The following is a 26,399-nucleotide window of genomic DNA, read 5'->3' on the forward strand; positions in this document are numbered from 1 at the left end:
ATAGATTTGCATTCATTCCATACAACATGCTGCGAAGACCTGTGCAGCAACCTGTTATTAACCCTCAGGGGAGAGGCAACCTGTTCTTTAGTGCTTTATTTCCTATATGACAGCCTTGATTGCTGCCTATTCTTCCACAGTTGAAGAAGAATGAGGGAGAAATGAGTAACAGTGTGTGTATTTCCTGTGTTGGCTTCAGAGAAAAAATGTCCAGTTATTACACCCAAAAAAGAGCACATTGCAGTTGCATACACAAATAAGTCAAGAAGACATCAGCTCAGTCACACCTGCCGTCTCTGCAGTATTTACCAATTGATGACAAAAATAGATTAAGTTATCTACACGTTGTTTGTCACATCAGTCCTAATACAGAAGAAGTCTTTCAACACCCACTGCTTGTACTGACACTCCCCTACCTATTTATCTTTGTACTGCACTTTGTAGCATAATGGCCTCTCAAAGGAACCCCTGCTGACATATCGACAGCAGCTATGATGAAAGTGGCATCAAATAATGTTCAGGCTCTCGGCTATTCCTTCATCTCTCTTTGTAAAGCTGCTCCTTATCGCTATTGTTGAACATGTGATGAGGATCTGACACTTGAGCTCAGAACGCTGGAACACCGGTTCTTTCCCACCATTTCACATCAATTGGGGGCCCAACTCAATACAAGACAGACCACTCAATGGAACACACCATCCTGCCAAACATGAGAAGACTAAGTAAAAAGATACACATGGGAGAAAGCAGTAGATATGGATTGCTATATTTTAGGGGAATTCTGGGCAGCAGGTCTTTTTGTAGGAGCTTGAAAGAAAACTGAATGTTTGGCTGTGTCGTGGCTGTGGAAAGCTTATAGATAAACGGGGAACTAAAAGGCAAAGGAATTTAGGACATTTGCAGCTGCAGGATTTACAGTAAGACACAGCTGAATGGTAAAAACAAACACATAACATTTAAAGTAAATACAGGTTTGGTTGTATAACAGGTATCAAATGTTAAACATTTTATCCTTTTACAAACTATAATTTTGTCTTTGCCGACCCCTAAATGTTAAATGTTTGATATCTGTGTTTACTGTTTATGCATTATTTTTTAAATGAACGTATGGCCTCTTGAACTGGAAAATAATTGTGGTTGCTTTTGTTCTCTGCTGATGTGTCGGTAAGCATTCAGGTGCTGAGGTTTGAGTTGACATTTATTTAACCTTGTTACCGGTGTGTCACCGCTATCTGTGTAATTGACTGTGAATTTAATTGATTGTCAGCAGCTCTGTAAAAAAAAAAAAAAAAGGTTTCTGAGGCTGAGAACACACTGGAGCCAAAGAACCCTGGCCCGTTCTTTCAAGGGCGGTGATGACGATGCTGGAAATAGGATAGTGACATGAAGGGTCGCAGGGTTGCATGCCTTTGAGCCAATGTTGGGATGTGCATAAGAAATAATAGACACAGCTGAAAGACTTGGCAGCAGTGTGTTTCAGCCTTGATGGTTTTGTAGAACACATTCAATCTTTAACTTGTTGCAGCTATAATACATCCATTTTGAATGTTATCGCTGAATTAATCGGGCATTGCTCATGGTTATCAGCATCATAGATGTGGGTTGTAAGGGTCTCATTTCATCAACTAATATGCTCAGAACACTGTTATCAGAGCAATAAATCCCTGTCATTAGGTTTCATTTTCATTGTTAGGTTTAGGCATAAAGACTTTGTGGTTAGGCTTAGAAAAAAACGTCCTAGATGAAATAAATAGTTAGTTAAATTCCAATTCAAAGTACGATTGGAGATAATAAACTATACAAGGAACTAAAATTGAATATTGATCCATTAACAGTACACACATTAGATCTGTGATTTAAAGTATTGGAAAAGGCAAATATATTAAAATGGGCAGCTTATGACAGAAAGTTCAAACCTGCAAAATATGATCAAGAATTTAAGTAATGGGGAGCAAAAGGAATAAGCGCTTGGTGTGTTTCGGAAAAGGATAGGGAGCTGTAGAGTGTGAAAATCTGAGAGGAAAATACGAATTGGGAATGCATGAATTGTATAGACACCTTCAATTAAGGGAAATGAAGTCAGATTCTTCCGAGCAGGTGAATGGTGTATTCGGCATTATATTAAGGACTGAACAAACATTCAACTAAATATATCAAGCTGAAATGGGAGAAAGAATTCAATGTAGAAATTTCAGACGAAGATTGGCATAATATGTGGAAGATGCACCACTCAACCACTGATTCGCAAACCTGGAGAGAAGTCTCATGGAAGAATCTGGTTTGTTTCTTTATTGCACCATAACTGAAAAGTAAACATCTCCATAGTTGCCAGAAGTGTTGGCGAGAGTGCAAGTCTTTTGATGTAGACCACTCTCATGTTTTTTGGAAATGTCAGAAAAAAAATGTATTTTGGGAAATGGAATGTAAAGAGCTTAAGCACATACTAACAGGTGTTTGGTGCTTTATCTATGTAAACTTTCTGAAGAAAATGTTGTTGCTAGTGATAGATTTTGATCAAAATATTTCTAGGAGCAAGCAAGAAAGCTATCACTAGGAGCTGCGGTAAAGGAACACCATCAGTGAAGGACCAATGGCTAACAACTCTGGAAGAAATCTTTTTAATGGAGAAATTGACATACTGAGCATACAAACACAACTAGAAGGGAAATGGGAAAATGGACTCTATACAAGACACTGAACTGCAATAATAATTAATAGAAGCACTAATCCTTAAGGCTGTAATAATGTGTATTTACCCAAGCAGTCTTTGTTTCGTTAGCTCTCAATATTTTTCAATTATTTTGTTATTTTATTATGCTGTTGTAACTGACATGTCAGTGTCACAAAAGTGTTATAATATGGAAGTAAAAGTGGAAAAAAAGAAGTTAGTTATATGGCATGTCAGATGACATAGGTCATATACTTCATTTGACATACATCACATACTTATGTTGCCTTTTTGTTTCACATAGGACATAAATCCCAGAGTCCTTGGTGAAAGTCCTGTGTTTGACCTGTCCACCACCAAAACCCACCTCCCTGCTAGACCTTTTTGCTTGTTATACTAATGTTACATCAGACTTCCTCCATTGCTGCATAACAAAAAAACACTTTTTAACAGACCCTTTTAAGGTGTTTTGTTGTTGTTGTTTTAAAAGATAGGCCTCAACCAAGTTGAAAAATTATGTCATGGCAATTGTAAAACAGAAAGAAAAAAAATCTAAATTACAAACCCCATGCTGTTAAAATACTAGTAACATGTTAGTATACCAGCAAACATCAGTTTGTTACCATAAAATTGGTAGTACCAGTACCAGTTTCATCAAATGTATTTGTCTTTATTTAAACTCGAAAATCATTGAGGGCAAAGCCCTCATTAACAATGACGTTGAGCAAGAAAGAGGGCAATCAATAAAACATACATATAAATACTATTAATAAATAGAGTAACAACAAAATCAATTAAAAACAGATACAAACAGAAGTTAAAAGGTTTGAGACTGTGGATTTAAAATGACCACTAGTTACCAATGAATTCATTTTTAAAGTGCTTTGTAGTGTGTTCCAGATTGATGGTGCAAAGAAGCCAAAAGCAGTTCTTCCAAGCTCTGTATGAACACGAGGGACGTAGAGTGTAAGCCAGTCATTAGTTCTAGTGTAGTCTGAGTGGGCAGAAGTTCGCTGCATAGATCAGCCTCTCATTGGGTGGAATGAGCCACCCGCTGAAGTCCCGCCCTACCACCTCTGGTAGCAGTTTTCAACACGTCCTTTACTAACTTTTGTGATGTTTGATCTTGCGGGGATGTAGCCATTTTTCTGCCATGGTTCGCGTCCTATAGGCGATATTTTTGTGGGCGTGTTACACCAAAACCTGTTTCCCCCCAGCAATATTTTTGCAAGCGCACCATTGCTGTGGCACCGCCAAGAACGATTGTGATTGGTTGAAAGAAATAATAAAAGTCTCAATCTTAAAGTGAGAGTCGGCGCAGCCAGACCTTTCTTTTTTTTGAGAAATGACTTTAGACAGTAAAAAAAAATCATGCTTACAGAAGTATTTGGTAAGTAGACTGCACCTGTATAGCATGTTTCTAGTCTTCTGACCACTCAAAGTGCCTTTACACTACATGTCACATTCACACATTCACACACACACTCACACACTGCTGGCAGAGGTTGCTTAAGTAACGCACAAGGCCTCGTGTCTATGACCAAATCACAGCCGTGACGATATACGAGTATAACATCACGAGCTTGAGCGTGATATTGCTTTTATACAACAGTTCAACTGTTAAAGGGCCAGTGTGTAATATTTGGCATGATTTATTGTCAAATCTGAATCTGAATCTGAATATTCTACCCATTAATATGTTTATATAAGTGTATAATCGCTATAAAATAAAATTCATTTGGTTTTCATAGCCTTTTATATATATATATATATATATATATATATATAGCAAGGGCCTTGCTTTAGAGAGGTCACCATCTTGCGCCGCCATGTATGTACGGCAGACCGAGCGGACAATCCAGCCAGCCAGAGAACGTGTTTTGCGTGTATAAATAAACCAACAAAGACAGCGGAAGGAAGGAAGGAGGAGGAGGAAACAGCAGAGTGTGTTAGTAGTTCGTCGATGGAGAGTAGTGAAAAGTTTTTTTAGTTATAAAGTTTGCGAATGGACCACACTTACCACGCAACAGGAGAAAATGAACCCGAACCGTCATCTGCGAGGAAAAGAAGACGCAACTTCACTCCTTGTGATGCACTCTCTGCGGCACTTTTCCTCATGGTGATATATCTCCCCAGCGATGGTAGCACCGAATCCCATTCTGTGCAGCAAAATGGGAGCGGAGGATTCAGCCTCTCTTCTTGCCTGCTCAGCATCCAACACATGGAGTTCCTCATCTGTATGCTCTGGCTCAAACAGGTATGGCTCTGGGTCTGTGTCCGCTACAAGAAACTCTTCAAAATTGCGTTCAAAGTCGTCCATTGCAGCTACTATAGTCTGGAGATATTGCTAGGCTAAATAAACGGCTGAGCTTTGGTTACAGGCTACGCTGTCAGTCAGTGTGCGGGCTGGAGATTGGTGGAGCAGAGGGGGGAGGGGGTACCCGCTTGGTATTGTAAACGAGAATGTGTGTATGGAGTGTGTGTGTTACGCTAGAAGAGTCAGAGTTTGGGACGGAGTCTTTTACACCCTGGAGTGTTACCGGAGTTTTTGGAGTGCTCAAATAAACAAGCCTTTTTCCCGAACGCTCCTCTGGTCTCCTGCTCGTGAGTGATTCATTACAATATCGTGACATGGCTTAGATTTCTAAATAAACATTCACCTCGTCGCTAGATAGACCTACTCCTGAAAAACTCGTGTTGGCACAAGGCTTTTTGTCCCTACGAGGCCACCGTGATTTACCCGACGGGAGGGGTGAGCGAGTGAGCCCTGCAATCTAGAATTTGACCACTGATGTCACTGTTTTCAACGGTTTTCAACCCATTTTGCACACTGGCCCTTTAATAAGCAAGGCTGATTAAGAAATGTTGAAAATTGAGGACAAAATAGATAATTTAAGCATTTTATTTGTCTTCCGCCAACAAAAATAGTTCCCTCAGGACTCCGCTGTCACCATTGCTATGTAACGCAGACATGGTGCGCCAGGCACTTACTCTTTATACACATTTATCTGCACTTTTCCATCAATTGTGCAGCCGGTGAACTAAGTCTCTGGTGACTGCATGGTGGACTGTCGCTTCACAGGCACAGCCGACTCTGCCTTCTGATCTGACAGTATGTTGCTCCATCGTTTCCTGCTCTCCATGGATGGCTTCCAGTAGCTTTTTAACAAGCTCTCAGACCAGCAAGACAAAAGGTATATTTTAGGGCCCGACTCCTAATTAGAAGACTAACTTTGCACATAGGCTCAGTTTAAAAACAACATCATACCTGTGCCCACTCACTGTCATGATCTCCCTAGCTTCAAGACCCGCATCTGACAGCTTCTGTATGGCAGTCGCCCTGAGGCTGTGATTGGTGTAGATAGCTGTTGTCCCCGCCTCTTTACACATCTTCGGCAGCATCTGTGCGAGTGAGTTTATTCCCAGCGGAGCTTTAGTGTACCAGATATTGTCTGTGTGAGCTGCTGTCATCCTGGGCTTCAGATAAAGGGCATTTGCATCTAGTGGAAGTTTGTTTAAATACTTTTCCAGGGATGCAACGCAACTGCTGACCTAACTGACACTAACCGTCAGTTTTGATTTGATTGTTGATTGCAATCAGCTGTGAGGCGGAGTGATACATACACAGTGAAATAACCGTGATGTTGTACTCTAATATCGTCACGGTTTTACTGTCTCTCGACCAATCAGATTGCAGGGCCGGAACTAACTGTTGTATAATACAGTATATATGATGCCACCTGCTTCTCAGTAACCATTCACACATGCTTACACACCAATGAAGCAGCCATCAGAAGCATTTCTTGGGGTCAGTATCTTGCCCAAGGATACTTTGACATGCGGACTGGAGGAGCTGGGGAGCAAACTGCCAATCTTCTGGTGGACAATCCGCTTTACCTCTGAGCCACAGCATGTATATATATTGGAAAACATTAAATGTATCTTTTATCAACAATTAATGATCATAAGTGTTTTTATTTTGTAGCACATACAAAATTACATTGGCTTCAGTTCACCTTTACCATATGGACAAATTAACCATTTGACTTTAACCTTAAACTTTTATTTTTTTTCATTTTGTTACAGAGATCTATTCCATAAGAGCTCTAAAACTGTAACCTACAAAAATGTGCTTACCTTTGAAAATTCCACCACATAGAGCCCTCTAATCTGGAGTGACATTTTTGTTACTAACTTCCTGTAGGAGGCGAAGTTAAAGGCATACTATTGAAAGACACAGCAACATCTAGTGGAGTTTTTTTTTTGCAAAACATACCTAAATTGAATGGCAGCTAGTTCAATCAGGTTGAGTTAAGTTCAACACATTTTTCATTATGATATAGTTTGCGCTGCCAAATGGTTGAGCAGAATTTTAAAGGGCTGAGAGCGAATATTGAACTGCCATGTGGCCAGAAACACCAGAGGTAACTGCTGGATGATCAAATGAGCAACTGTTTGCAAACAAGTTTGCCAAATCATCTTAAAAGGTGATGTGCGATGTTGTAAGTTTAATTAAAAATACCAGTATTTTAATGTGGAAATAATGATGTATTGGTGAATCATCAACTGTCATACATAAACTCAGACACAGCAGTTATTCTGCACCAAGCAGAAGGGACTTATCTGAGCATTTCGGGGGCTGTGTGGGGGAGAAAAGAAGAAAAAAGTTCTCCTGCAATTTGAGTCTTTTTTTTAGACTTTTGTTCAATCTTTGTGTAACAATGGGTAATTGTACTTCACTGGGCTTTTAACAGTTACCCACTGTGAGTCAAACCATCTGAGGAGATTAGTGGAAAAATCTCTCTTGTGTAGTATCATCTTAAGTGTGTTGTTGTTGTTGTTGTTCTTATGAAAAATAATCTTAGAAGATTGGAGAAATGTAATACAATTATGAATTTGTGTGATTTCCACTGCTGCACTTGTGAGACAGCTTGTTACATTTACATTTACAGTTACTCAGGTTGAGCCTGAAAAAAACTACAGAGACCAGTAGAAAGAGGTGGCCTTGGTGTGCCTAATCTATTACTTTACCACTATGCATTTACTATTAAACATATGGCACAATGGGCTTTGCCCCCAGAAAGAGCCCACAATGGTTTCATCTCGAGAGCACCATTTGTGCACCTCTTGAACCTATAAACTGTATATCAGCTGGACTGACCCCGCAAAGTTGTTTACCACCTAGTGTCGAAACTCTAGAGAGGATTTTGAACATCTCTGGTCTGGGTCATGAAGCCTCCTCTTATTATGCAATGATTCTCAAGGCCTCTGATTCTAAAATATTTGCATTAAAATTATCTTGGGAAACTGATTTAAAGGTATCTTATACGGAGGAGGAATGGTTGAAAATTCTCAGCAACGGGAAGAAATTATCAAGGGAATTACGAACAAGATTGATTCAATTCAAAATTTTAAATAGAACTTATTGTACACCAGCCAAGCTCCACAGAGCGGGTTTGGCTGATAGTCCTAAGTGTTGGAGGTGTCTTGACAAGGATGGCGGGTTAGTGCACATGCTCTGGAACTGTTCAAAAGTTCAGGAATATTGGTCTGTAATTCACACTACAGTGGAAAACATCACTGGTGTCGATATTCCATTTTCTCCCAAGTTATTTATATTGGGAGATCCTTCCATACTAAAAGATCTGAATCCTCCCTTAGCGGAGTGGACCCAAACTGCCTTTATGTTAGGGAGGAAACTGCTGGTTAAAGACTTGAAAGCATCTGCTGCACCTGCGCCATCCTTGGGGTATACATCTCTTGGGCAGTTGGCTGCTTTTGATTCATCATACAGATTGTTGGATAAGGTGGGGAAATATGATTTGAAATGGGGAAAGTACCACACCTATACGTTGGGGTCTAAAGTGTGTCCAGCTCATAAATAATTAATTGTATATTCTATGGTGTAAACTTCTAAAATGTATACATGTATGATATTGCTGTGAACTAATTTACTATGTAGTCTGCACAATTCAGCACTAACCTGTTTTTTTTTAAATTTATTTATTTAGTTTTGTTCTTATTGGTTGTTGTACATTTTTGTCATCTGTTCTCTTTTTTCCCCTCCTTTTTTTCCCGCCTGTGTTTTATGATGTTGTTTTTTTTTTAAAATTTAATTTCTCGGTTTTTATATTATTTCAATGGGTAGCAACATAACTGAAACTTAAGCATTACCGCATTAAATGTAAAATGTATACCCTATATAAAGAAAACACAATAAAACTTTAAATCATAAAAAAAGTGACATTACTAAACCATGTTCTCTCACAGTATTTTGAATCCTTGAGTTTGATTACCACTGAACTGTGATGTATTGAGGGTATAGCAGCACAGCAATTCTGCCTCACAAAATGTCACCGTCTATTACTACATGTGTCCTTCCAGGGCATCAAAATTTAGACAAACAGTCATGGCAGATTAGCCCTGACGTCCATACGTCTGTATGTACATAAGCCACCCTCCAGGAGGGAAACGCTGCAGCGAGGGAAGCGAGGACTGGTCGCAGACGGAAAACTGAGGTGCCCATATTAAGAGGATTAGTGGTTTAAGTGAAAGCAGAAGAGTGGGGGCTTTTAGTGCAGAGTAGAAACAAAGGATAAATCTATTGGTTTTAGTAAAAAGCATGATACAAAAAGATGCAGCGCCTTAAGTGACAATAAGACAGAATAAGTATGCAGGAGACTTTGATTGAAAATAACAACACAGCAAGAACAAGACAAAAACATTGTGTGTGTGTGTGTGTGTGTGTGTGTGTGTGTGTGTGTGTGTGTGTGTGTGTTGTCTTTAAAGATGAGGGAGAGAGAAAGAAGATAACAAGAAAATCTAAAAGGTGTTCCAACCTATAGTTACAGGTGAGCTTGACAACAGAGAATTATTCTGTGTCAATTTATTTTGATTTCATACTTGGATGCCACCGTCCTCATCAAAGCAACCTTGCGATATGAAAATCCATAGTTTGCTGGTTCGTACTTGTGCTCTCAAAGACGTTTTCACACTCATTGTTTCTTAAATGTTTTTTCTCTCCTCAGGAAAAATCACAAGGAACGATGTGAAATGGCTGATTCATTCACAGCTCGGCTCTTCACTTCGTGTGGTAAGCATGGCATCAGATTTTGCTACAGAGTGGTGTGTACAATATGCAGGCCTATTTTACAAACCAAAGAAAAAGAGCTTCCATTCAACGTGAATTGTACTTTCAGTGAAACTGCTTTTTCAAGCTGTGTAGCTGTGCATGGTTCACACACTAGCACATTTGTAGGTGAAATCCTTGTAAATATTTTGATCACTTCCATCAATAGAAAAGATTTTTCTCCATAGTCCATCACCACCAGGGCTCAACAATTAGGAATGCTCAGTTGCCAGGGGAAAGCAAAATGTCCAACCAGTTTTTATTTCAGGGTTGTCAAACACAGACGCTTTGTCACACAGGGTACCCTTTGGTGGATCTATGTGATGCACAGCTGAAACACATTGCAACATGTGGTTAATGTTTTGAAACAGTCGTGCTCAGTTTTAAGCAACAAAACTACAAAACTACTTGGTTAGGTGTGGTAAAAAAGATCATGTTTTGGGTTAATGTAAGTACATTTGTTATGTTACATGACGTGTCACTGTCTGTATGTCTATGTCACTTGAGCTACGTCACTTCATGATGAATGTACGTAGATTGTGTAACGTTTCATTAAAAAGTCAGTCTGACCTTTGGTTTCACATGGGACACAAACTGGTCTCCTGGGTAAAGGATTTGTTCGACCCGTTCCCCTGCCTTCCCTACCACCCTACGCAGATTTTCTTGCTCTTTATACTATGTCAGTTCCTCTGAGCATCAAGTACAGGAAAGGCAGGGAAGGCAGAGGGGATGACATGCAGCAAAGGGCCCAGGCCAGACTCTCAAATAAAAATCATAGACTAAAATTAATGAACGTAACTAATGTGATGTCACGTAGGCTACTGGTTTTGACTCCCATTTTGAAGCCTCGAGTTCAACACTACAGCCTTTGCCATCTTGGATTTTTGGAGCCAGAAGTGACCATATTTGGCACTATGAAGAAGCAAGGGGTGGATCTGACCAAGAAGCTGAGGACACTATCCGCAGACAGCCTGTCACTCAAAGTGGCCCGCACTTAATTGTGTCTAACTTAAAGCCTTATTAAAATGTAAATGGGTTGGTATCTAAAAGTTCACCCCCTTGTACAGTCGTCATAGCGGGGGAAGTTTACCACAGAGACCAAAACTGCCTTTGTACCAGGCTGTAAACATCTTTATTTCTGCTATAAAGTTGGGCATTTTAACATGAGGGTCAGTGGAGAATGACAGGCTTCTGGAGCCAGCCCCATGTGGCCATTCAAAGAACTGCAGTTTTTGGCACTTCGCTGTTGGCTTCACTTTTCAGCCCCAGAGGTCGCCGTTTGAAAAAAATTGACCTTTGGCAAGTACAGTTCTGATCCTCTTAATTGACTGGGCAAGCAGAAAAAGAAAAAAAAAGGACATTAACCACCCTGCCAACTTTTATGATGCACACATTTCCCCGAGTGTGACTAAAATAAACACGTTTGTGAATAATTGTTGGCCAATTTTCACAGATAATCTCTCATATACCCCAGTGTTGTTGATTGTGTGAAATGGGAATGTTTGCCTGTCATTATATGTCCCCTGATAGCTTATCAACCCTAAGTATGAACCTGCTTAAGTAGATGCTGTTGCCTGCTGCTCATTTCATTGCCACACAGCTGGGGACAGAATGAGCTATGACCGGTCAGACATAATGAGCAAGGCATAGTTAGATTGTGTTTGAGAAGTACTGTGGTTTCAAATGCATCTGTTAGCACAGGCACTATTTGCTGCTGTTTGTTCTTGTCTGGTATGTCAACGGCTGGCTGGGAGATCTCTGATTTACAGGACACAATGCCTCAGCTGAAAGTACTGCCCGATCCTATCTGTCAGGTTGAAAGGAGCTGTTACTGCCTCGTGAAACACTGACATAGCAGGCACACAAGTTTTCTGTCATTTTTCAGTTTAAAACAATCTGGCGTTGCAGATGTGTTGACAGTGTCCTGACCTTTAAAATGTGTGCCTTTCTGGATGGTGGCACATTTTTGACTCATACGCAGTGTCACAGTTGGAATAGATGGAGTAGATCAATTTTAAAAATCTCTTTGTGGAAACTACTCACTCACCAGTATTTCCTATAGACTGATTTGTTTCTAATTAAAAATATTTCATCATGTTGAACAGAATAAAACAAGAGTTACCTATATGTTTTGCCCTTGTACTATACAGTCTGTGAATGCTTTACATGGCTGCTGATGATCTTCCAGAAAAAAACATGTTTTTAATCTTTTTTTTTTTATTAACCTTGTGAGCAGCTATTGGTTTCCATTCATTTCAGTTTGGATTGAAAATGAACTTGCAGGTACTTATATCTTACTATTCTCAGGTTGGTAGACACTGTTGTGTAATCAGTCTGTTCACACCCACTCACCAGACTGAAAAGGTTAAAGCTGTGTATCACAGGCAGCATGTGGTGACAGCTGTTGGCTGGCTATTAATGACAGAGTCAGGGAGTGAACATTTTTCAGAGCTATGAACACCTTAAGAGAAACTGGGCCTGATATTGATGTCTCCTTTGAACCAATTTGAAGTGTCAGAGTGACAGACTAATGTACTTCAGAGCTCTGCCTTAAATCTTTTTGAAGTATTGACAAATAGGGCAGCACGGATCCAGTATCACTCACAAGCAGAGCTCGAGAGGAGGACCTGACAGTCCTAGTCTGTAAGGTTTAAAAAGTATGTATGTTGCTCATTAAAAAGATTTACAGCCTTAGCTTTTAACTGGTAAACCATTCAGAGTGGTGATAAATGTACAAAATCATTAATGCAAATGGTACAATTATGAAAACCTTTTTTTTATTCCCTTTGTCATCTCTCTTGAGGTGATTCATACTCAGTGCACATTACTGCAGACCATCACGGTGCAAACAAATTACAGATTAGATGGAATTAAGTTGCTTTGTACTCCTCAGTGCCACCTCCATTATCTCCCTGCTTGTGTGTGTGTACATCGTCTGTCTGTCTGTGTGTCTGAGGCAATAAAACGATAAAATGAGTCAAATGAGCTGCCAGTATTGCATAAATATCAGTATTTACTGGCTAGATAAAGATGTGTCATGGTGATATTTGCTTCACCGACAACCATCACCCACTTTAAAAACAAACAAACCGATAGGTTTGCCCTGTCAGTCTCTGCTGCTAATTTGCTTCTGCTTGTCTGCTATATTTTTCCCTCTGAATTGCTTTGCATTGATGCAGTAAGCTAACCATGGCCAATCCAGACACCAAAAAAATGAGTTGAATCATCATTTCTCTTAAGAGTTTCAACAAAAACTTAACATTCTAGCCTTTTAGAGTTTGTGAATTTACTGCAGGACTGTAATAATGCCACTGCATGGATGTTGGGCTGCAGTATTTAGCTATGGCAATAGTGTGATACCATGAATGGGGTTTGGACAATGCATAATAGTAATAATAGAGGCAGTTATTACAGCCCCTGTAACATCCAGCAAATGAATGGTATTTGCCTATAAAAAAAACAAAAAAACAAATCTATTTCTATTCTATTTTCTTACACCTCCACTGCACAGCTTTAAATATATGGAACAAATGTGTCATCAAGATAAAGTAGCATGTAGAGATCCTCTGACCTTTTGCATAAAATACAGTGCCTCATGTGAAGGCATGTAAAATTACTTATGAAACAGGGCTTGGGAATCCCAGGTCCTCTACAGTGACCTAGCAACACTGTAGATTGTTTAAAACTCTGCCAGGCTGTACATTCCCAAAATAAGGAAATAGGGCCACATCTTGCACATTTAAGAACACATTTTAAACTACCCTTTGTCACCTTGCCCAGAGCCTAACACCTACTGTACTATTGAGCTTTTAAGCCTCCACATACTGCCTGAGATCCTTGTGGTCACGTTGTTGTACAGAATCCAAGCTAAAGACTAGAGGTGACCTTTGCTCTCAGGCTATGACCTGTCTGAAGAGATCTGTCTAGTAACTGTCGGTCACTGTCTTATTGTACATAGATATCTTCCAAAAGAGACAGTTTTATCAGGAATAAAATGCACTTGTGTATATTTATTATGCTGCTGTACATGTGACAGATCAGCTGTTTAATTTGTACAAATAGAAAAGCTGGACAGATGAACAGATGGATTAGTAGAGTAGAGAGTGAGGTGCAACAGGCCAATAAACTCTGTTCGTACAACTCAGCTTCGAGCTGCCAGGGATTCCTCCATCCCACATTGCCCTCTTGTGGATTTCACCATTTGATTTTTCCCTTTACTCATTCCTCTCCATTTCATTGATGCTAAGTAGTAGAGAATCCTGGCTGTGCTCATAGAAGGGGATTTGTAATGTGTAACCTTTATGTGGCTAGTGTATTGATGTGACACAGTGATGCTGAGGCATATAATATTTGTAAAATTCTGCATGATGCTATCACACAAGATAAAATACTTTAAGGAAGTTTGATGGCGATGTTGTGAAAGATACTGTCTGTGAATGTGTGGGACAGACATGATTTCAGACTGTTGTTTGAGACCACACTTGATCCTATAATTTTATAATGATCTCAGCAAATTTAAATAAAATATATACAACATTTGAAAGGAAAATGCCTAAACCCTATTGCAACCTGCTGTGGTGTAAAATGTGAAGCAAATTTTAGTACAAGGTACAAGGGAAGCAAAGAGGAATGAATGAATACGTTACAAGGCACCTTCCTTTTTTTTATTTTAATACTTATATTTAATTCTTTTAAAATCGTGTATGTTTCACAAAAATATTGTAACATCTTTGTAGTTAAAATGGGTTATTATAACTGGTATGGCTGCCTATAAACAAAAGGCTAATAGTTATGGATATACATATGGTTAGTCATTTTAAAACACAGATCAAGTAAATACTGTAAATCACTGCTGAATGTATGATAAAAAAAAACACAAAAAACATTTCTTGATGTATTAACTGAAGTATTTTACATTGTTGCCCTTCACTAAATCCTATACATTCATATTCCTTTTTAAATGACAAAGCTTAAAAGGTCTAAAAAAAATGATATCATGGGTTTTGTCACTGGGTGGTTCTGAATGCATGATAAGTTACAATTTTATAGATTGTATTATCAGACCATAAGGAATCAGCGTTTTCTTTATATATTTAAAAGTACAATTTACAGAACATCATTATCATATTAAGGAACTGATAAAACTGATAAAAAAGAAAAGGCAAAACCAAAAACAAATCACTATATCATTATCTGTGATTGGAATGGACAGTCCCTTTGATTGACTTTCTGTCTAATATTGCCATTATCATCACCGTCCTTATCTTATAACCAGGATAAAACAGAGCCTGAACTTTATTAGTAAATTGTCTCATTTCTGATAAAGCTAGCATACAGCACAACGCAGTCCTTTTATCAGCACTGTCCAGTGAGGAAGGCCTCCTTCAGACTGCACAGTGCATCCTCCGCAGTGATTTTCTTCCACTCCTCAGGAATCTCTCCTGGCTCCTGGTCATATGCGTTTGCGAACATCTCATTGAATCTTGCCAACACATACCTGTTAATGAAAGAATATTTAGCTAATTTCAGAAACATGTGCATATAAAAAATATATGTACTGATTCATAACAAATAGATTATGCAATGTAAGCCTTAATAAACCACAGAGTACCTCCAGTAAGTATTGGGCAACTGGCTGTTTGGGTCCTCAGGGGAGATGCTCCAGTCTGGGTAGAGGGAGTGGAGGCTACTGCATGCCACGGACATGTTGTACGTGTCTTCGCTCTGGTCTTCAGTCGTGCTTTCGGGGCAGCCGATGCAGGACAGAGAAACTGGGTCATAGCGCAAAATGCCTTTGGGCCTGTGGAACATTGCCTGGTGAACCTCATGCCCTATCTCTGCTAAGTCACAGGGGGCTCTGCAGAGAGGACATCGCTGGTCACACCCTCTCACTCTGTTGAAGATGGAGTCTTGGGGCTGTGTGGGAAGGCATTGAAGAAATTGGGTGATCTCCACTTTTTGGGTGAACTCCTGGGCTAGGTCCAAACGCATTGCAGCCAGTACCTCCATTTCACATGTGACAAAGCGATCCCATTCTGTGGTGATACTGAAGACCGGTCCATCCAGAAAGGCCCTGGGGACATCCACATCTCCATCTTTCTCTAAATTGAGGCACACTCTCTCCAGCAGTGGCTTTGTATCACTCAGCACTCCATTGGTACCTTCTGCAGTTTGGCTCACTGCTGCTGCAACCTTTCCTACGATTTGTCCAAGTCGCTGTTGCTTCCATTTCTCCAAGTTGGTTGATTCAGAGAGATGAGCCATCACTTTCTCCTGGACCTTCTTCATTCTGAAGATGTCATAGGAAAGCAAATATTCCAGGAAGCCTTCAAAGCGGTCCTCCTTTATCAGATCTTCCAGCAGGCTTTGGTGGAAGGCCTGTGGGGACCGGTACTGCTGAGCTTTACCCTGGATCTCTTCTACAATACGTAACCCCAGTGGTCTGTAGATGTAGTCCAACACTGTAGGTTTGATGACCATGGAGGTAAATGCTTGAGCCATCCTTTGGCACTGGTCTCTCTTCCTGAACTGGTAGAAGAACTCTGCCTGGTACATACTCTTGTTTGCAGTAATACATGTCAAAAGCTGGCTGTCTTTGACAAAACTGTCATGTAGTTTTTGGAAGTCTTTGCATGCAGCATCACAGAGGTAAACTTTCAGATCTGCTTCATAAGCTGATCTGATGTCCACTGGTTTTTGTTTCAGAGCTGTTTCAACATTTTCTAACAGTTCTGTAATATAGCTGTCAGAGAAATCTGCAGGTAAGCTACATTTATCTTCCACAAACTGATGGTATTCTTGTATGATATTGCATGCTAGCCGCTGAGCTTCTACCATCTGCAGTCTGTTGTTGTCTTCAAACATGCCCTTTAATCTGCTGCGGTATCCAAAGTGCTCATCATAAACTTGGAAGCTAGATCTCTGGTTTTGACCAATGACATTAAGTTTTTTCATGTGTTTCTTGAGACCACGGCTCATTAGATTCTTCATCAGTATACAGATCACTCTTGGAGTGATATCATCTTTTTCTGAAGGCCTGAAGTCAAAGTTCAACGACAGCTTACTCCACATACTCTCAAACACCTCTTCTAGTTCTGTATCTTGAACGAACACTTTGGTTAGCTTGCTGTTTTCTATCAGTGCCTGTAACTGGGATTCCTGTTCCTTTTTCATTAAGGTGTCAAATTTTTCCAACTGTGTTGAATAACAGTGGCTCTCGCTGAATGTCCCTAACCTTTGTATAATCTCTTCAGTTACTCGCTCCTGGAGGTCATCCATATTGCTCATTAGGATTGGACTGAATGTGTTCCTTTTGAGGAGGTTGTATTTCATCAGATAGGTCTCTACTTTTGACCTGAGTGTGTCCACTTCTGTTTTGACTTCCTTTCTGGCTTCATTCCTCAGCTCGCTCAGAACACCATTTTGGATCACAGCATCTAAAGTTTTTGCCTTTGTAGCAGAGATTTTCTTTGTTGCCTCCTTAAACCAGCTTTCGATGTGTTCCAGGAATCTATGCTCCCAATGGGAAAGCTCTGTGCACAATAAAGAGAATGCTAAAGCTATGTCGGTATTTTGCAGACCAATGGAGAATGATTCTGCTTTCACTGCATCCCAAACAGCAGACAAACGGCTCATAAATTCAGGCAGACATGTGGCTTTAGAGTTAGCTGGACACTGCTTTAATGCCCCAAACAGATTTTGCTTGAGCTTTAACAGAGCCTTACTATATTGGTTATCAACTGGTTCAGAGAGGGACATGTTGTTCCAAGGCCCTTTGACACATGGGATGCAGGTTGTGGCCTTTGCATAATGGTTATCAGCATTGTTGGTTCCTCTGTCCCTAGTCTTGTCCTGAAGCATATCAGATACACGCTGTAATTGTGCAGCTTGTAATAAGCTGTTTATTCCTTCATCCTGGGCCACGAGTTGGCAAATGGGCATGGAGCCACATTCTTTGATGCGAAGAAGAGCACTGGCTATGACAGCGAGATGGGTTTCAAACTCAGTGCCAGTATGTGAAGAGATGTTCTGCATTAAAACATCACTCAATCCTGTTGCAACAGTGGCCATCGCGCTGTCGTGAATCAGCATATTTCTTTTGCTGTCTTGAGACACTGCGCAGAGACCTTCTACATCAATTAACAGCAGAAAATCACACGCCATGTCTTTTCTGAGGTTATCAGGGAGAGACAGGGGGACCATGTATACCCCTCTGGTGGCTCTTTTCCTTCCTTCAGGAAATTTAACCCCAAATAAAGCAGAAAAAAGCTCACTGTTCCTACTGTGATGTTCTCCAAGGTTTGTCAGCACTCGGATCCTGCGCTGTTCTTGAGGTAGGCAGCGGTTGAGCTCTGCAAAGACACAGCCCACCCAGCACATCGGGATGTTTGAGGCATCTCCATCCATTAGTTCAAGTGGAATTCCATGTAAAAGAAGGTCTGTAGCTAAGCCAGGCAGACGCAACACATTGTGGTTTCCACTCCCGGGGCTGATGTGGGTTAGCTCAAAAATTAAGCCCATCTCTCGCAAAAAGTGCTCAAGTCCCAGTGAGGATGAATCAGGTTCAAAAGGCTTTGAACATGAGACCTCCGGATGTTCAAAGGAAACATCTAGACACATTTGTTGGGCACAAGAAGTCAAATCTGACTTAGCTGGTGTCAGCCCTGGTTCATCTACATCTAGACATATTTGTTGTTGGGCAGAAGAAGTCAGATCTGATTCAACTGGTGTCAGCACTGGTTCATCTACATCTAGACATATTTGTTGTTGGGCAGAAGAAGTCAGATCTGACTCAACTGGTGTCAGCACTGGTTCATCTACATCTAGACACATTTGTTGTTGGGCAGAAGAAGTCAGATCTGACTCAACTGGTGTCAGCGCTCGTTCATCGACATCTAGACATATTTGTTTGTGGGCAGAGGAAGTCAGATCTGTCTTAGCTGGTGTCAGCACTGGTTCATCTAGCTGTTTGGATTGGCAGCTAGAGGTTTCATCCTCTTCAAACTCCAAATGATGATTTTGGTCCTCAAAGACTGGAGCTGACTCCTGCAGAGTATGTTCTAAATCTTGGCCTCTCCTCCCCTCAAAATGTTGCTCAGAAAGTTCCTCCTCTTCAATTGTTTCTTCTTCAAATATTGAATCTGTGCAGAAACTCTCACTGTCCCCTAGAGTGTTACTGACTCCATTTTCTGTAGACACCTGCAGAATATGCTCTGATTCTTGGCCTTTCTCAGAATGTTGCTCAGAAACGTCCTGCTTTTCAGCTGTTTTTTCTTCAAATGTTGATCTATGACTGTCCCTTAGAGTGTTATTGACTCCATTTTGTAGCTCATGACAATGTTCTGACATGTTATTTTTCATTTCTGTTTGCAGGTTTGTGAATAGATCTTGTGGGCTGTTTCGTTTTTCAGTTTGTTTCAGCCGGAGCATTAGCTTCATCCAAGTGAGAAAATAAGCCCTCTCCACTTTATCTGTTGTAGAAAGAGCATTGGTGAAAGTCTTCATTGCTGGGGTCATTTTGTAGCTTCTCAACTCTGCCAAGATGTCTTTCTTTTCTTTTTTCAGTTGGGGATCCCTTTTTTTACCTTCTTTTTCCTGTCTACTCTCCTTCTTTTCTAGCTCAGCAAGTTTGCTCCACAAAAGCCCCTGTAAAGGAAGCTGTTTCTCCTTAAATTGAGCAGATCCCTCATCTAAACCTCTCAATACTTCCTCCACTGTTGCCATTGCCCTTTTACAGACTGGTCCTTCATCTACATTAAATCCTAGCTTCTCTGCTAATTTTGCTGCTGCCTCAAGTGTAACAGGTTGTAGCTCATTTGGTAAAAGATCTTTCAGAGTGTCACGCAGCCTATTAGCCAGTTCCTCCTCACTCAGATCTTGCCCTTGCAGCACTATTTGTCCAGGAAGCCCCATGTATTCTTGAAGGTTCTGATCAACAAACCCCACAACTCTGTCCTTATTGTTCTCATTATCTGATAGGTCAATCAGTATGAGCTTGTTTGCCATGTCATTGCAGTAAGCAAGAAGTTGTTTGTCTTTCTCCCTAAGATTCCCACAGAAAACAACCACAGCTGAAGATGCTTGACATAGGAGGCTGAGGTACTTCTCATGTGCACTAGCATCCCCTCTTAGATTAGAGATGACCATAGGGACAGGGAAAACATCACTGGCAGTGTCTCCAGTGGGTAGATACCATCCAATCTCTACCAGGCCATTAGAGAGCCTGCGGGGCAGTTGTCCTCCATCCATTCCCCTGTGGAGAAATGTGTCACTGGAAGATCTAAGTCCACTCATAACATTGTTTAGCACCTGTGACTTAGAGACACCGATGTGACCAAGCTTCACACATGAAACAACTGGCATGTATGTACTTGCCAAATCCCCCTCATAGATCTTCTTGTCATTATCTGGAAAGTGAGACCTCCACTGGCTCACAGCACCTCTCAAAGGCCAAAGAAGGAAGCGACTAGATTCTTCTGGATCCATGTTTGGAAGGACCAGGGGCACAGCAAACTGGCATTGCAACATGCGCACAGCCATCTCCTGCTGAAGGAAAGTGTTGGCAAACATAAAGACAGCGGTAACTAGATCAAGGGGGTTGATGGCACTGTGGCTGTCTTCTCCAAAACCACTGATTGTCTCCTCGGGTGAATGGGCGCTGTTGTTCAGAGCATCATCCAGAGGTTTGCAGCAAGGACTTCTGGTGTCTGGGCTAAGCAACCAAAGATGTTGGAGGAAAGCAATTGGTAGATCATTTGGCTCTAGAGGGGCTTGGTTCTCCAGAGTCCAAGTGCTGATGCCCAACATAGACGCTGGGTCCAATGGAACAGTCCAGAAGGCATCCAGACCCAGCTTATGTAGGACCTCTGTTTGGGCATTGTCTTTTGGAGGTTCTGGTTCTGGAAAAAAAACAATCATTCAGCCTGCAGATAAGCTACATTTTGAAATCTTACTTGAGAATATAGTTTTATCCAGTTACATGTAGAACGTATAGAATTTTATGTCATCACAAAGAAAAGCCAAAGAATTTAATCTGGCTTAAAGTTGCAAAAATGTTCCAGTTAAACTTTGGAAAATCCTAAAGCAAAGGTTAAAAAACACTTTTTTTTCCATTTTACTAATTAAAAGTGCTTTCGTTCTTCCTGAAAATGTGAAAAAAAAAAGAATATATTAAATTGGACTTGCATGATAGACACAGACCAAGCGGGATTTATTAAAAACAGACAGACGCAAGATAATGTAAGACGTGCTCTCTACTTGGTTGAAAACATGAATAAAAATAAGTCAAAGTCCCTGGCAATCAGCCTAGACGCAGAAAAGGCTTTCGATTCAGTATGATGGGACTTCTAATATTTGGTTCTGCAACGTTTTGGCTTCAGGGAGGAATTCATAGGATGTATCAAATCCTTATATGACTCACCAACAGCTCGGATTAAATTGAATGGCAGTCTATCAGGAGTAATTACTCTAGAAAGGGGTTGCCGTCAAGGCTGTCCCTTAAGTCCCACCTTCTTCGCAATATCCATAGAGCCACTTGCTCAAATAATTAGGGAAGATGTTGAAATAACAGGAATCTCAATCAACGAGACTGAGCATAAAATATGTCTGTATGCAGATGACGTTTTTGTGACCCTCTCCAACCCAGAATCCAGCCTGCCTAAACTTATGTCATGCCTTGAACAGTTTGGTTTTTATTCAGGATATAAGTTGAACATACATAAAACCCAAATCCTTTCCTATTACTATTCACCAGACGAGAACACACGTAAAAAGTACAATTTTAAATGGAAAGCCAACATGATCAAATACCTCGGTATCAATATACCAAAAAAACTGACTAATATCTATAAAGAAAATTATGAACTGCTACAAAGGAAATAAAAACTGATATACAGGTATACAGGTGGGCACCCCTAACACTAAATATGTATAATCAAATAGAGATTATAAAGATGAACGTGCTCCCACGACTGCTGTTCTTTTTTCAGTCCCTGCCAGTAGAGATACCAATGAAACAGTTCAATGAATGGAATCGATTAATTTCCAGGTTTATATGGAAAGGTCAGAAGCCTAGGGTGCGCTTTAAAACGCTACAGTTAGCAAAAGAAGAGGGGGGAATGTCTCTTCCCTGCTTAGAAGATTACTTCAAAGCAGCACAATTAAGATATCTAGTCTGCTGGTGCAATGATAAATATGAGGCAAAATGGAAATACATAGAATTAAGTCAGTTGGATACCCCCCTTCAATCCATACTGGGAGATAAAATGTCTAAATCCATACATTCAGATAAGTTAAGCTATTGGACCATGGTCCCCCTCAATATTTGGTTTAAAGAATGTAAAAATCTAAAACTGGAGGGAAATACTCGTTTGTTAAGATGGGTGGCATACGATAAAGATTTTATGCCAGTGAAGCTAGATTCAAAATTTAAGCAATGGGTTTGGAAAGGCATAACATCATACTGTGTGATCTCAAACAACAGAGGCTTGGAAAGTTTTCAATATTTTAAAGACACTTACGACTTGGACAAACGGGATTATTACAGATATTTGCAGCTTAGGCATCATTTTGATAAAAATATTAAAACTACTGAGGAAATAGAATCGAGTATTATTAACATCTTTAGAGATGCTTATAAGGGTAACACTCACAAAAGACTGGTATCAAGAATATATTCATGTTTATAATCCGCAAAGAACCGTTCAACCTTATATGTTAAAACCAAATGGGAGAAGGAATCAAACATAACTCTAACAGAGGAAGAATGGTTAAATATATGCAAAATACAATCCTCCACCTCCAGCTCTGGCCAATGGCGAGAGTTTGCTTGGAAGAACATTATTAGATTCTTTATTACTCCAAGAATAAAATATTTACAGAATGGTAGACCAGAATGTGGGATTTGCTGGAGACAATGTCACAACTTAATGGCTGATCATTTCCACATATTTTGGAATTGCCCAGCGATACAAACCTATTGGCTAGAGATAGTATTACAAATAAAATTAATACTGGGTCTTGAGATCGATCATAGTTTTGGCACTATATATTTAGGTAATATACCACCTGAATTAAGTGCTCAGGACAAGTATCTTCTTAAGATATTGCTTGTAGCTGGTAAAAAAGCATTGACTAAGAAATGGCTAGATAAGGACCCACCAACAATAGGAGAGTGGAGAGCAGTAGTACAGGGAATGTATGACATGGAGAAACTGACCTTTTCTTTAAGACTTAACAAAGAGAAATTCCGTAGGTATTGGTCAAAATGGTCATTATACATGTAACAGGGTATTGCCTCTATTTTCATCCTTGTCTTTACACATGTGGTCTAATTGTACTACCATATTTAAATTGTTTTTATATATGCTGTATACCCAGTGAATATATAATTGTATTTTATTTTATATTTATTTATTTTTTTGTTGTACCCTGGACTGAGTTGCTCAAAGGGCTTACACTAGAGTTGCAAGCAGATCTGTAAGAAAAAGGTGACAAGACACTGGACATTTTAAATTTCTGTGAATGCCAACAATGACTGAGATTGGGATGTTTTGGACTCAAAATCCCCACCAAATTGATGCCGGGTCCATGATTTCTTTGTACATCTTTCCATCTTTACAGGACTACTGAGAAAAGTAATCCTTAACATATTTGACTACTGATAACACAAGAATTGTATTGTATTACCCATGGTGACCTGTTTGTTAGATTTATGTTCCTTCATAACAAAAATCTAAAAATAAAGTAAATTGGACTTGCATAACATATAAGATTATGTTTGGTGCATGTCTTTGATTATTTACTTGTATTGAGTTCTTATCAGTCCTTTATATGTGAACTATGTAGTTTTCAACTGTTGCCTCTGACCACTTTAAATGAAGAGTAACAAGAGACTTAGATTTTTAAGGAAAAAGTAGAAAATGTCTTAAGAAAGTTATGACCAAGCCAACGATACTTTTTCTTTTCATTTTCTGTATGTTACATATTAATTGTTGCTACATACAACAGAGAGTGTTACTATTGTATTAAAGCAAAGGCACTTTTCTAACTTATTACTATATTTTAGCTAAGAGTCTCAGCTACACCTGCACACAAAACAGCAGTGTTCCCCTAAAACACACCATCCTGTGGAGCCATTAGCAGCCGAATTTACACTTGCTGCCGCCAACCCAATTATCATTAATGGGTAAACACATTAAAGAATTCAGCAAAGCTGTGCCTTTTCCCAAGTACATCCCTCCCATCCTGCAGATTTTTATCTCATTTTGTTTCTAAAGTTAGAGCAGTCACAGCAGGCTGCTGGTCAGCCCAAATTAATTTATGCCTTCCTTAATGGCATGACCAGACCTCCCAAAATAAAACTTGAGAGCTACCAGATGAGCTGGTATCATGAGTGTTGTGCACACATTTTGCATTTTACCAAAAGCATTTACAGTAGAATGTAAACATATTTGTATTAGCTGAGGTTTAGGAGAAACACAGACACATTTTTAGAGGTAACGTAAGTCTGTGTTGGCTCGGGTGCAGCAACGTCTCTACAAAGTGCCACAGATTTATCTGGAGAAGTGCACACCCGACAATCAAAATAGGGCAAAAATGGACGCCTGAATTGTCACCTTCTTTTGTTAGACACAATTGTACGCTACTACCTCAAGCCAAAGAATGAAAAAGCCATTCCTTTTGCCATTTATTTCTTTGTAGGCCTCCCTTCAAAATTGTTAGGGAGATTTTTTTTTTAGCAATTAATCTTAGTCAATTAGTCCACAGCATATTTGGAAAAGGTATGTCCTCTCAAAATTAAATACATTTCTATGATACCACAACCCCTGAAGAACAAAAAGGAAACATACTTTTCTTTTTGCTGCTCAGCCTCTTAGACAGCTTGACTGACATGATAAATCCAGTCGAGTGTCTCTCCTCTCTGGTTTAAATGAGTTTATCTTCTCCGGTCAGTCACATCACGAACAATGTGGAGTGTTGACTGGAAACCTGTAATTAAAATTCATAACAAACATTAGTGACAGACAAAAGCAACACAGCACAGTCAAAAGTACCTGCAAGCTACTTTGGCCTAATACCACATATAAATGTGAAAACCTCTGTTGTCCGTTGAGAGTGTGTTGTAGCCTGCCGTCTCAAGGGACTGCTTACTGTGGAAAGTACGGAGGAGGCTGTTTTTTTCACAGTTTTATCTTCCTGAAATGCCTCACTGAAGCCAGACTCTCCTCCCTGTTTCATTTGTCTCTCCATTACAATAAAACCTGAACCATAACAGGCTGAACATGATGTGCTGATATAGTGGCCTCTTGTCAGATCAGGAGACTATCAGAAAGATAAAGCACGCCACTCATAAGTCAACACAAAGATAACTACCCCTTAGTTTTAACACTTCACTGCCTAAAGCGCTCAGTGCTTTAGATTCAGCTTAGTTTTGGGTTCGGCTGATTTCCAGTGGTGAGCAGTGGCCATACCTCATTGAGGACATTTTACTATTGTGCAGCTGTTAGAAATAAGGGTGGTGAGAGTCAGGATGAAGTTAGTATAGCTCAACACAACATCATCACTAACATTTTGGATAACCTCCAGTGTGATTTTTTCTTTTGATTCTTTAACACTTGATAAATGCAGTGTTGGAAGAAGGACTTAAATCCTTGAGTAAATGTAACAATACCACAATGAAAAAATACTTTTATCTATTATAAGTAGAAGTAATGCATTTAAAATTCCACTTAAGTAAAACTACTAAAGTATTATCAGTAAATATACTTTAAGTATCAAAAGATAAAGTAGTGGTAGTGCAGTAAAATGTCCCCTGTGATTGTTATATCATTACAATACAAGATTTTTAACACTGATGCTGCAAAGGTTACTCATACTCCAAACAGTCACAAGAACAAGACAAATCTGAGAGGTTATGAGATGATTAATGAGATATAAAAGAAGAAAAACAAAGTTGGGCTACACAACTCTGTATTCTTTAAGAGAAGAAAAACCCCTTTCTCTAATATTTGCTTTTTGTGAAGTATGAAGTATTGGATAATTTTACCTCTTTGAGCCTATTCACATAAAACCATGTGAGATGTTTGGAGGGGAAATATCCCTTTGATGCACTGTTAATAACTCATAGATATCTGAAACATGACAGGAAGCACCAGCTTGTTTAAATCTTGAATGTCTTCTGTTTTATAATCTTATCATATGTTTCTCAATGTAAAATGTGAATCTGTAAAACATAACTCCAGCTGTCAGACAGATGTAGTGGGGTATAAACTATAATATTGGTCTTATCATTATTTTACTATATTGTCTTCGTTATACAGAAACATGTTCAATACTGTAATTCGTTCCTGATTCACTTCTTCTGTTTACAATTTTTCTCTTTGTGCACCCTGTTATTAAGTGTTACCTATATTGTCTGATGCACATAAATGACAGGTTTTGTTCATAATTCTTCTTAAGTAAGAGAAAAAAGAAGAACATTGCCTGCTCAATCAGGTAGATTTCAGGAGCTGTAATCCATTTAGTGAATCCTGCCTCTTCTGTATTGAATCTGCTATCTTCAGTTGGCCTAGATATAGCATTCATTGTGCACACAACTACACT

General features: G+C 39.7%; 1 protein-coding gene across 1 annotated transcript; it reads right to left on the reverse strand.

Moving 5' to 3' along the window:
* Nucleotides 1-15,068: 15,068 nt before the first annotated feature.
* On the reverse strand, nucleotides 15,069-24,760 carry gvin1l2 (GTPase, very large interferon inducible 1-like 2). Its single transcript, XM_033630645.2, has 4 exons — nucleotides 24,647-24,760; nucleotides 19,113-20,689; nucleotides 15,409-18,443; nucleotides 15,069-15,294 (listed from the first exon to the last, which is right to left on the reverse strand). The coding sequence occupies exons 1-4, from the start codon at nucleotides 24,687-24,689 to the stop codon at nucleotides 15,153-15,155; spliced, it is 4,797 nt and encodes a 1,598-aa protein (XP_033486536.2). The 5' UTR covers nucleotides 24,690-24,760; the 3' UTR covers nucleotides 15,069-15,152.
* Nucleotides 24,761-26,399: the final 1,639 nt, after the last annotated feature.

This window comes from Epinephelus lanceolatus, chromosome 4 (assembly GCF_041903045.1).
Source record: "Epinephelus lanceolatus isolate andai-2023 chromosome 4, ASM4190304v1, whole genome shotgun sequence".
NCBI lineage: Eukaryota > Metazoa > Chordata > Actinopteri > Perciformes > Serranidae > Epinephelus > Epinephelus lanceolatus.